Below are 12,602 nucleotides of genomic sequence, written 5' to 3' on the forward strand. Positions count from 1 at the left end.
GTCGGGGACACGTGTTTAGATCTCGAAATTAGTCCACACCAAGAGGGACATCTAAATGTTCTCCGCAACAGTTTCTTCCCCTCGCCCCACCCAGTCCTCCTGGGCGCAGCCCATGAAACGCGAACAAACCAGCACAGACCGTCAAAGCCAAAGGATTTATTATAGGTACACAGAGTGCGCGCCTGCCACACGCCCCCACACCCCTGGGTCCCAGCGGCTTCTCCAGGTAGCCATGGGGGCTGCCCACAACCCGGTTCCCCCACTCCCCAGGAAAATGCTCCAGCCAGAAGCATGCAGGGGGAGGGCTTCCCCTCGCCCCTCCCCTCCCGAAGTGGCATTTACAGCTGGAGGGGGGAGGAGAGAGGAAGACAGTTTTGTGCTTTGACGCCCCTCCCATTAAAAGCCTTCGCGGATGCGGGGCAGGGGGAGGAGGAAGTCGACGTTTTGCAAAAATAAACTAAGTCAGGAATTAACCGCACGGTTCTGAGACGGCGGAGTGCGGGGGCTACGGCCCCTTCACTCCCCCTTCCCAGACAGAGATCAAGGCAGCATTGGAAGTGAGGTAAAGGCGGGGAAGGGGGCGTCCCCTCCCCACCCCCTAGCACCCTGGATGGTCCAGGGGACCTCACCAGCGCCCCCATGCCCATCCCTAGGGCGGGAATTATCGCCCCTACCACCCCAGCTTCTTGGGGCTGGATCTGGGCATCCGGGCAGGGAGCTTGGCTCAACTGGCCCCTTACCCGCCCCCCCCCCCAAGCTCAGTTATTGCATAAAAATAATGGAGCCCCAGCACCTGGGGTGGAGGTGGCGAGCGGGAAGGGGCCGAGATATGGCTATAGGGGCAGCAATCCCCCCACCACTTCTTGGGGTGCAGGAGAAGTCCCCTCCTTTCCGGTGCCGGTCAGGGCGCGTCCGCAGTGTTGGTGGGACTAGGGCCTCCCACCCCTGCGGAAGAAAACGTGTCTTTGTGCCCACAGTGCGGGGAGGAGGGGCGGGGAGGTGAGTCAGGCCCTGCGGGTGGGAAGTCACTTCCGGCGCCCGCTGGCCCTGCGCTCCCCCGCCTCCCGCTTGGGATTGCCCTCGTCTGTGGACGACGTGGTGGGTTGTGTCTGGCCCCAGCGGGCGATCTCGGCGTGTTCCCCCACCGAGGCAGCCACAGCCTCCAGCCAGCCGTTCATCTCCTCCTGGTGAGAGAAACAGGACACAGTCTATATTTGGAAGACAGGAGACTGATGAATCTAGAATCAGACTGCCCACTCTGAACCTAAGTTTCCTCATCTATTAAATGGATAATAACAGTAATGATGATGATGATGTAAATAGTTACATAGCACTTATTTTGTGCCTAGCTCTGTTCTAAGCACTTTTGTGGATTAATTCACTTAATCCTATGCATTTGGATTATATCTAACACCCACTATAGAGATAAACAACAAGAAGCAATAATATCAGCAGACACAAAGCACTGTAATTTTATGGGCCCTGTAAGTGCTCTATCTGTATCAACTTATTTAATTCTCACAATAATCCTATGATGGAAAACTATTTTTATCTCCATTTTAAAGATAAGTAAAAGAGGCATGGAGGGAAGAAAGGCCTACTTCATAGCCTCTTGTGATGATGAATGAGGTAACAAGTGTTACTATTTTCAGCATCTCTTCAAACCACCTCCATGCCTGCTCCTCCTCCCCTGACCTCTCCCCTTAGCCCCAAGCCCAAGGTCCACTCACATTCTTGTCTCTCACCCACCTCCTCCTCCCCTCCCCACAGGCCTGCCCTAATCCAATCTTGTGCTCTCCCACTTGGGTTCCTGCCCTGGCCACCTCCTGTGCTCCACACCTCCACTCTCGCCCTCTCCAATCTACCCTGCACATGGTAGCCAAAAGGATCTTTCTTATCCATCACTGTAACCCTCCCTTGCTCAAAACTCTGCCATGGCTCCCTAGTGCCCTTAGAATAAACTCCAGCCTCTGAATGATCCACGGTGTCCTTAGAGATCCAGCCTCTGGGAACCTTTCTGAGAACTTTCCTCCTTGAACTCTCCTCCAGCACAGTTAACCCTTTGCGATTCTGTACTTCTGGTTCTTTGCACTTGTAGTTCACCTTTTTTTTTTTTTTTTTTAAAGCTAACTCCCTCCCAACTTTCTAGTTTCATCTCAGAGGCCAAGGCAAGGAGGTTGGATGTTGTCCTGGGGCCTCCAGGCCAGCCCCTGATCTTCCACCTCCCCCCAGCTAGATTAGGAACTTCTTCTGGTTTCTCATTGCCCATGGGCTTTCCCATTTCAGCCCTGGTAACTCTGGCTTGTGCTTCTCCTCTTCACAGCCCCATCACTCTGGGCCAGGAGTCAGCCAGCCAGGTGGTTCCTGAGGTCAAATAGGGGAGAGAAAGGAACAGATCTCACCTCATCTTTAGCCTGGAGCAAAAACTCACTGCCATCCTGGGTTCTGTGGGAGAGGACACAGGATCTGGGGGCTCTGAGGCAGAGGCCCAGCCCACCCATCCACCAACCGTCCTCCAGGGAAGCAGGGTATTGCCGGGAGGGGGAAGGTGGGTCTTGGACCCTCCCTCTTGCCCATTGAGGGGGCTCACTGGAGCTTGAAGACGTGCTTCTTTTTCTTGTAGTCACTAGCCACCTCGCTGGTGGCCTTGTGCAGGCTGAGCAGTGGCTCCCCGCCATGTGTGCCCCCCGATGCTGGGCCCTTGGCGTCCTTGTAGAAGCCCAGCTCCCCCTTGCTGAGCACGCAGTATAGGCTCACCCACGACCTGGGGTGACGACATGGGGCTCAAGGCAGAGTCGCAGCACTCTGCCTGAGTACTCTTCATTAATACCCTTCGTGGGCTGAATATGCTTGAGCCTTCCTCCCTCTGGACCTTTGCCCTAGTTGGGCCATACACCTGGAGTGCTCTTCCTATGGCAGTTGCTGAGCTGAGAGGAGGGTCTAAGCCTCTGGGTACCAAGCCTTTGTCCAGGCTGGCCACTGCTGAGGTTGGCCTTCCTTATCCCCGCCCACACTAAATTTCCTGAAGGCAACACTTAAGCTGTCTCCTCCACAGGCCTCTGCTTGGGCATGTTCCTCGCCACTCCTCCACCACCCCCACCCCGAACCCCGAATCCCCTGAAGGGAGATCTATTGGTCTATTGGTCTACTGTCTGGAGTGAGGAATTCTTGTCTCCCCATTCAGCGGAAGCACCAACCGAGGAGGAAGTCTTCCACGATCAAAATACATCCAGGTGCCCCTGTTTATTCCCATCTTGGTCTCAGCACAAGGAGGAAAGACTACCTCCACAGGCAAAACCTCAATCTGTTCTGCCAACTCCTTCTGCTTGTTCAACGCTTCCCTTATGGGCTCCACCTCTCCCCACATTCTGCCTCTCAGTTGGACAAAAAAGGGTTGGACAATCGGGAGCTGGACTCCAAGAGTAGACACATCACTGTTAGGCCCCCATCTGGAAACCTATATGAGGTGCCCCCCACCCCTCAGCCCTCAGTTTGGGATCCGCCCCTTATCAGGCCCTTCCTCAATTTTAAATTGAGATATATGAACCCACCCCACTCACTGGTTGAAGGACCTCTCAAGGCTCCACCTCACGAGCCTTGAGAACCCTCTAGACGAGACCCCACATCGTTTGCTATTAGCTCTAGTTAACTCTTGGGTTGGTTGCTATGAGATTGAGTAGTAATAACTTTTTCTTCAGGTCCCGCCCCCATCTAAGCTCCACCCACTCACCCATTGGACGCACTAACCTTAAGCCCCGCTCCTCCGGTTCATTGATTGATTCTTTGAAGTTAAGGCCCCCTTTTCAGGCTTCGCCTACCCCGCCACGGGTTGGGCGCCCTGAAATTTAGCCCCACCCCCCTTTTCAGACCCACTTATTCATTCATTTGGCCCTGAGCTTGGGACCCGCCTTCCAAAGCCCCGCCCACGCGCTCACCGGTTGGACGACTTGCGGTTAGCGTCGAGCTCGCGCTTGCGCAGCAGGAAGCCCTCGTGCTGCACTGTATGAGTGGGCGGTGGCGGAGGCGCGGGGGCGGAGCTGCCCTGGGCCGGGGCGGACCGCGAGCGCCGGCTTCCCCCGCCCTCACCACCCTCTCGGGGCCGCGGCCGCCGTCGCGGCTTGGGCCGGTCCCGCGCCCGCGGCCGGTCCGGCCGAGGTGTCCGCTCGGGCGGCTCAAGCCCGTTGGGCAGGCGGCCGGGGGGAAGCTCGCGAGGCTGAGGCAGCGACGGCTGTGTGAAGGGAGGGGGAAGAGGGGTGCTGTCCATAGTGGGGTGTGGGAGCCATCTGTCTGGGGGAACTCACAGGTCTGGGGGTCCCATCTGTCTGCAGGGCAATCTGTCTTGAAGGCGAGTATGGGAGGATCTCAGGGTTGGAGGCCCAACTCTTAAGGGCTCCCCCGGTCTTGGGAGTGGGTCTGTCAGGACTCCTACTCCTACGTTTGGAATCCCTCTCTATCTAAGGGGGAAGGGAGTTAGACCTATGGAGGTAGGGGGTGCAGGCAGGTAGATGTCCCAGCATCTTTGTAGGAGGAATCTGGGGCCTCCTGTGTGTGTACGGTTGTCGGTAAGGAAATCTGAGACCCCCACTGGGCTAGAGAAAAAGTCCAGGACAGATGTGGGAAGAGTCTGGAGTCTACTTGTGTGTGTGTGTGTGTGTGTGTGTGTGTGTGTGTGTGTGTGTGTGTGTGTGTGTGTGTGTGTGTGTTGAGGGCGGTATGAGTCTCTTACGTCGGTGGCCTCATCTTTCTAAGGGAGAAAATTTCAGATTGTGGGAGGCATCTGGGGGCCCTCTCCATCCCCTGAGAGCCTCTGCAGGGTTCAGATAGGGGGGCAGGGCTAGGCACTGGTGTTTCTGGGATTCTGACTCCGGTTCTGAGGAGAGGGGCCCCCACACCCCCACCCACACCGAGGCTCAACTTACCCCAACAGGGAGCCCTGGGCCTGCCTCTTTCTCCTGCAGCTGCTCCACAATGTCAGCCAGGGTGGCCTTCCTGGGGGTGGGGGGGGGGTGGGCACAGAAAGACCCAATGGAACTGGGATGCCTTCTCCCAGAGACCAGCCTGGCTGGCCAGAGGAGCCTCAACCTCTTAGCCTGAGATGCCAGGTCCCTGTCCACTTCTGCAGCTGCCTGTCTCAGATGTCTGCCTTACACACCACAGGTGCTCAGCACATACCTGCCAAATGGAAGATGGAACCTCTCTCCCCTCTTGAGTTTTAAGCAACACAAAGACCAAAATGCAAACTGGTGCCTTCAAGCCTTTGAACATACTGTTGCCTTTTTCCACCCACCCCCTAAGCTTTCAAGCTCCCTGGACTTCCCCCATCCCAGCCCTGATCATTCTGGGTCACACTCTCTGGTGACAAGTCTGTTTCCCCCACTGGACTGTGAGCCCCATGAAAGCAGGGCTGGAGCTGGTTTGGTCATTGCTCTCCCCAGCACATACCACACACAGAGTGGGCACTCAGCCAATGTTCACAAAATACAAAATTAAAAGGGGTCAGGAAGTCATTGTCACTGAAACGTATTTGACCAAAGGCCTCTTTCTGGGGACACAGCTGGTTGAAGTGATGTGCACAACACACTCAGGATTCTGAAAGGCCTGAGTTCCAGTCGTGCTTCACCCAAGCCGAGTGACTTGCCCTCTGTGAGCCTCAGTTGCTCCATCCATAAAATGGATATGATTACAGCACCCAGTTTATAAGGTTGAGAGAGACTGTGATAAAGGGTCTTAACTCCAATCAGGGAGGTGATGGTTCCACCATTAGCCCAGTGGAGAAACTGAGATGCAGAGAGGATAAAATCCCTGCCCAGGGTCATCCAGGGGATTTGATGCAGGGGTCAGAAACTCAGTAGCAGAGAACCTGCACCTAGAGGAAGCCATTGCCACTGTGGGATAGTGGGAACGACTCCCAACCTCTTCCAGCCTCAGTTTACATCTCTGCAGAATGGGTGCCACAAATGTATATCTCCCTCCCTAGGCAGTTCTGAGCCCGGAAGCCCTCTCCGCTGGGCCTGTGCGGCTCCAGGAGCTCTCCGTGTCCCCCTTCCTCCACTCCCTGGGCACATGGGGCCTCACCCCTTGGCCAGGTCTCCTCTGGTGGGCATCTCCTGTTCGCTGGACTCCTGCCGCTCCAACCGCCGCTCCCGCCGCTCGCGCCGCCTCTCCATCTGCTCGTAGCGGCCCAGGGTAAGGCTGTGTGCCACCTCATGTTCCGTTGACTCCGGCCGCTCTGGCCGCCGCCTCCGCGCAGCCTCCTCAGATTGCTCGGCCGATTCCTGCCGCTCCTGCCGCCGCCTCCTGGGCAGCTCCTCCGCGCGATCAGCGGACTCCTGGCGCTCTGGCCGCGGCCGGACCTGCTCCACTGCCGCGGGGGCCCCAGGGGTCTCCGCGGCGTCCTCTGGTGCAGCCGGCAGGGCCGTGGGCTCCACCCTCCCCGGGACCTCCGGCAGCCGATCGATGCGCGGCTGGAGGCGCTCCGGCTTGAGCTCCTGGCGCACGTACCCCACCCGGGTCCGCACCTCGGCCGAGAGCGTGTCCGAGGCCCGGCGGGCCAAGGGCTCCAAGCCCCTCTCATAGCCCCCTGGTCTCAGCAGGGGCGCAGCCTTGGCCGCCAGTTCCGTAGGGTCTCCAAAGAACTTGCGCCCCAGTAGCGGGGTGGGTGGCTGCTTGCTCTGTTCTGCCTTGAGTTTCTCGATCTGGGGACAGAGGGGCCAGGCTCAGGTGGAAAGGCGGGGTGGGGGCGGGGCCTGGGAAGGTGGCTCTGGGTCGTCTGCCTCACCACCTAGTTTATTAGTTATTAGTGAAAAAGCAAGGTTGTCCAGGCCTGTCTCTGCCAGGAGCTTAATACCTATCTTCTCCTGCAAACACCTAGTGTTCTTTTAAGAATTGGATAAATCATCACTTTCTCTAGGTGCCTTTCTGCCCCCCTCCATTGCCTCCTTCCTTCCAGACCTTAAGACTTTTAATTACAATGGTCCCTTCTCCTCATTCTTCAAGTCTCAGATCAGAGTCCCCCAGGCCAAGACAAGTGTTTCTGGGCTCTCATGTCCCCCTGTGCTTCCCCCATCCTAGCCCTGGACTGTCGCTGGTGACAGGTGACAGGTGACAGGTCTGTCCCCTCCCCCCTTCAACCCTCTCCCCCACCCCTGTACCCCCCAGAACTGGGAGCCCAATGAGGGTGTGTCTCGGCTCTCACTCAACACAGCGCTGAGCCCGTGTGTTTGTCTCATACAGAGAGATGGGTGTGGAGCTGTGGGAGGGGTGCTGGGGCAGGAAATGGGGTGCTGACCGTGGTCAGGCGCCGTAGAGAGCTGAACTTTTCTTCCCAGGCCGCAGCCGCTTTGCGGAAGGCCTCGTGTCGCCGGATAAGCTGCTCCACCTCGTCCACGCTGCTCCCCAGCTCCCGGCTCTGCAGGAGCGGCTCCTGGGCCGTCAGCCAGGCATCAGCCACCACCGCCTCCTGGGCAAACTGGTGCACTTCCAGCACTGAGGAGAGACATTTGGGGTAAGGGTGCTGGGGGCACCTGTGGGCCCTTCACGGGGGCAGTGGCTATTTTTTCTGGCCTTCCACACCCGCTCTGGTTTCCCAGCCCTGACCGCTCTGGGCTCTGCAGGAAGGAGAGAGGCGGGGGCTATTTCTGAGGGCACCAGCTCCTCCCCTAGGTGTCTGCCATCAGGGAGTCAATGATAAGGCAGCCCCCTTGTCCACCCTCCCAGGCCTTCGTGTTTGCTGCTGAGGACCCATGGGGTGTGCAAAGCATGACTGTCACCCTCTGGGCTTTTCCTGACACGCTGGGGCATATCCCTGTGCCCTTGAGCCACGTGTGTCTGGGCCCCCACTCACTCTGCTGCAGCCATTCCCAATGGCGGTCCCACTTGTCCGACACCTCCTCCTTCCTGGTTCCCAGCTTGTCCAGCTGTGCCTGGATCTGGGAGTGGCGGGTGGGGAGGGAGAGGCATCAGGGGTGGCTCCCACCCCGATGGGCACAGATGGCAGAGGGAGACCCCTGCTCCCCTCCCACCTCATCAGCCACTGCACTCTTGTTGAGCAGCAGAGAGCACCCCAGCTCCTGGCAGGCTGTCAGCTCGGGCACCCGTGCCTCCAGCTCAGTCTTCAGGGCCTGGTGGTAGTTCATGAGCACCTCCACCGATGACACGTCCCTACAGTGGGTGGTGGGTAGGAATCTGAGCCATGGGCCGCCTCCCTCGACCTCCCCCAACCCTCCACATACGCAGCTCCTGATGAGCCCAAATCCCTGAGGCTGGGATTCCACACCACCTCGGGACACCCCCCTCCCACGATCAAGTTCTGAAGGGCCAATCTTCTTCACTGATTCAATGATTCCAACTTTCCCAAAGGGCTAAAATGTCCCACTTTGGTGATTCTAACCTAGAATTCCAAGATCCAATTTTTCTAATTTTCTAAAGCTATACTTCTGAAGCTTCCACTAGCCAATGATTCTAACCTAAGTCTGTGCTGTCCCATATGGTAACCACTAGACATGTGTGGCAGTTGAGCACTTGAAATGTGGCTGGTCTGACTTGAGATGTGTTCAAGTGTAAAGCAGACACCATATTTTGAAGATTTAGTATAAAGAAGAAGGTAAAATTATCTCGATAATTTTAATATTGACTACATGTTGAAGTAACAACATTTGGGGTATAATGGGTTAAATAAAATGAATTACTAAAATTAATTTTCACTTGCTTCTCTTTACTTTTTCTAATGTGGTTACAAGAAAATCTTAAGTTATATATGTGGCTCACATTTGTGGCCTGCATTGTATAACTATTGGACAGTGCCGTTCTAAGCTGTTATATGGCCAAAGCAAATTCCAAATTTCTGAAGGTTCTGTCAGTCAACAAGTGTAGCTTTATAAGTCTTAATATGTCCAGGGACTTCTCTGGTGGCCCAGTGGTTAGGACTCCACGCTTTCACGGCTGAGGGCCTGGGTTCGATCCCTGGTTAGGGAACTAGGATCCCACAAGCCACACGGTGCAGCAAAAAAAAGAAAAAAAAACACTTAATATGTCCAAATGTATTTCTGATGGTCCCACATGGTAATGATTCCTACCTAAGACTTCGTATGCCTAGAACAATCTCCCTGATTCTCCCCTATCTCCCAAATGTACCCTCCCCAAAACTGTCTACCTCAGCAAATCCACCCATCATTCATCCGTGACTCCTCTTTTTCCCTCAGCCCCTTAAGCTAATCCATCAGTCAAGACTGGACATTTATAACTTGAAAACATACTCTGTGAAATGATATGAAATCTGAGATTTGTTTTGAAATAACTCCATTAAGGGTGGAGGGGACGTGGGGGAGTGTATAGATGAAGATGGGCCAGGTGTTCACTGTACACATGTGGGTTCCCTATGTGTCACCGCTACATCTGCGTAGAGTTGAAATTTTCCATAATGAAAAGGTTTTTTCAATTCCTAAAATCCATCATGCTGCCTTGTTTCTTCAACGGCCGCACTGGGCCAAGCCAACATCACCTCTCACTTGGATGATGGCAGCAGCCTCCTGACTGGCCTACCTGCTTCCACCCTGGCTCTCCACAATCTATTTGTCACAGGCACCCGGAGTGATCTTTCTCAAATGTGTATCATATCACATCACTCCCCTGCCCTAAGCTCTCCCATGGCTCCCATCTCACTCCAAGCAAAGGGAAACTCCTCAGCATGCCCTATTGCCCCTCTAACGTCATTTCCTGCCATTCCCCACTCTCCCCCCTCACTCCAGCCAGCCACAAGGACCACCTAGCCTTTGCTGAAACATGTCTGACGACAGCCTACTTCAGGGCCTTTGCACTTGCTGATCCCTCCACCTGGAAGACCCTTCCCCCCAAAACTTTACCCAACTCACGATCACTTCACTCAGGTCCCCTTACCTTGCTCTATTTTTCTTTAATTACTCTCTGAAATAACATTACGTGTTTGTTTATTTACTTATCTGTTGCCTGCTTCCTCCCTCAGAATGTAAGCTGCATCAGGGCAGGGTCTGGACCTTGCTCACCATCTGGCATACAGTAGGCATCAATAAATATTTGCTGAGTAAACGAATGCAGGCTCAAGGCCCTACAGTTCACAAAAACAATGTTATGTATCCACCACTCTCCAGGCCCTTGTTTTCCTGGACACACTGCTGGGCTAATATTTCCCAGCCTCTCTAGCAGATAGGTTGGGACCACTGAGCCAACAGAACGTGAGTGCAGGTTTAATCCCTAAAAGGTCCCACGGTATCCTCCCGCTCTCTTTTTCTTATCTGTAGCTGGATGCAGAAGGTCCAGCAAATCACCCCAGGGCTGATGATGGAAGAACAGTGGCTCCCAATCACCGTGGGACAGGCTTCTGCTGGATACTTATATCGAACTGTTATGTGAGCAATAAATCAGTGCCTACTAGGTTAAGCCCCCAGCACACCTCCCTGTCCCTATCTTGAGTCAGCCCATCCCATGCTGCGACACCTCCACAAAGGCAGGAGGATGCACTGTGCTCTGAGCCCCAATGCCAGGCCTGACAAGGGGTCTTAAAACACAAGAAGCATGTAGAACAGTGCATGGTAGGCAGAGGTGCCACACAGGTATTGGCTATTGTGATTTTTTTTTATGGGAAGGGGACTGCTGATGGGCTGGGGGTGGCTGCCCAAAGGCAGGTAAGAAGCCTGAGGTATGATAAGGGGCACCTGGGCTTGTCAGTTGCCCCAATCTGGCTGGCGATGCCATCCATCCAGGAGAGCAGGTCACGGGCCTGGCTGTGGAATCGCAGGGCGTCGGCCGTGGAGCTCACGTGCAGGCGGGCGTCCTCGCAGGCTGCCAGCAGCTCCTTCCAGCCCAGCAGCACCTCCTGCTCCCGGCTGGCGATGGCCTCCGCGTACTCACCCGCGTACACCGTCCGCAGCTGGGCTGCCCCCTCCTGGAGCTGCCGTACCTGAGGGGCATGCCAGGTCGAGCACCAGCCCTCCACGGGGTCCAGGCTCCACCCTCTCTTTCCCCCATCTGCTGGCTGGGTGCAGAGCCTAAAGAAGTAAGGAGCCTGCACCCTTGAGATTCCAACTGGGTTTCATTCCTATCCGCTGCCTGATTTCTTTTTGACTTTCCCACTTTCTGACTTCTTTTAGACCCACTACCGTATTTCTCTCATGTCTGCTGCCTGATGTTTCTTTGACTTACCTGCATTCTGACTTCTTTTACACCTACCCTCAGGTTTCTTTCAGTCTACTGTCTGATTTCTTTTAGTCTGAGAGCTCTATTTCTATTGGGTCTGCCACCTCATTTTTTTCAGGCTCACCTCTATCTTGTTTCTTTCAGGAAACCCTTCCTCCACCCTGACATCTATTAGACATGCTGTCCAATATTTTCCACTCAATTTTTTCAGACCCACTCCCTACTACCCAATTTCCTTCAGAATCGCTATCCAGTTACTATCAGGTCTCCTGCCCAATTTCCATTGGTTCTGCTATGTGAGTTAGACCCACTGCTCACTCTCCATGAGCTCAACCACCTGATTTCTTTTGGAGGGACCACCATACTTGTATCAGACCCACCATGTAATCACTATCAGTCTCTCTGCCTGATTTCTAACAGTCATCTGTATGATGCATATAAAATAATTGTCCAATTTCTACCTTCCATTAGACCTGCAACCCAATTTCCTTTGGTTCTACTGCTTGAGTCCTATTAGGCCCACAGCTTCATTTCCATCTGATTTCTCAGATCCACCTCCTAATTCCTATCAGACCCACTGCTTGATTCCTATTAGCTCTGATTTCCATTCATTAAATCCAAACCCACCAAATTTCTTCGAGGAAACTCATGTGATTTCTATCAGAGACCTGCTGCCTAATTTCTATCTGCCCCACAGCCAAATTTCTCTCAACGCCCTCCCAATTCCTTTTAGACTCTCCATCTGGATTTGGGTAACAGTTTCTGGGAGAACCCCTGCCCCACCTCCACTGGAAACACTGTCTACTTTCTATCAGCCACGCTATACCACTTTTCTTCCGTCACTGTCTGAGTCTGTGCAGCAGGCCATCAGTCCGTTTTCCACCTGCCACATCATGTGACTTCTCCCTGTTCCGTGGTCTGTTTTCTATCTATCCCACCATCTAATTTCAATGTGGTCCACAGCCTGATTTTTGCCTGCTCTGCTGCCCCCATCCCTTGGTCACACTGTCCAGGCCCTCCCACCTGTCCCTCCTGGCCGCCAGCTCCCCACCTGGGACACGAGGAGCTGCAGGTCATGTTCAAAGGCGCGCAGGGTCCGCTGCATGGAGCCGGCGCTGGGCCTCGGCTCAGGCGGGGTGGTCAGGCGAGGCAGTCGCCTCCGCTTCTCCTCGATCTGTCCTTGAAGCTCTCGGGCGTCGCTGAAGAACTTGTGCAGCTCCCGAGAGGCGGCCAGCAGCTGGGCCCGTGTGCCCATTAGCTCCAGAAGCTCGGCCCAGGCCTCGTTCAGCCCATCCTTCCACTCAGCCATGGTGGCCGCCGCCGTGTGGCCGCCCTCGATCAGCTCATCCACCATCTGGTTCACTGCCGCCAGCCGCTCCCGCCCTGCCGTGCCGGTCTCACTGGCGAACTCCGAGAATTTCTCCTGCAGCACC

At 55.0% G+C, this 12,602-nt stretch overlaps 1 protein-coding gene across 1 annotated transcript in view; it reads right to left on the minus strand.

The window, feature by feature from the left end:
- Positions 1-161: 161 nt before the first annotated feature.
- SPTBN4 (spectrin beta, non-erythrocytic 4) overlaps positions 162-12,602 on the minus strand; it is a 70,432-nt gene continuing 57,991 nt past the window's right edge. Inside the window, exons 25-35 of the mRNA XM_060083236.1 lie at positions 12,221-12,601; positions 10,689-10,933; positions 8,022-8,160; positions 7,844-7,928; positions 7,289-7,485; positions 6,076-6,695; positions 4,920-4,989; positions 3,936-4,228; positions 2,591-2,764; positions 2,403-2,445; positions 162-1,184 (exon numbers count right to left, since the gene is read on the minus strand). Coding sequence (XP_059939219.1) covers positions 1,026-1,184; positions 2,403-2,445; positions 2,591-2,764; positions 3,936-4,228; positions 4,920-4,989; positions 6,076-6,695; positions 7,289-7,485; positions 7,844-7,928; positions 8,022-8,160; positions 10,689-10,933; positions 12,221-12,601 — 2,406 coding nt within the window. The 3' untranslated portion in view covers positions 162-1,025. The remainder of the gene's footprint in view (positions 1,185-2,402; positions 2,446-2,590; positions 2,765-3,935; positions 4,229-4,919; positions 4,990-6,075; positions 6,696-7,288; positions 7,486-7,843; positions 7,929-8,021; positions 8,161-10,688; positions 10,934-12,220; position 12,602) is intronic.

The sequence above is a fragment of the Mesoplodon densirostris genome, chromosome 19, assembly GCF_025265405.1.
Source record: "Mesoplodon densirostris isolate mMesDen1 chromosome 19, mMesDen1 primary haplotype, whole genome shotgun sequence".
Classification (NCBI taxonomy): Eukaryota; Metazoa; Chordata; class Mammalia; order Artiodactyla; family Ziphiidae; genus Mesoplodon; species Mesoplodon densirostris.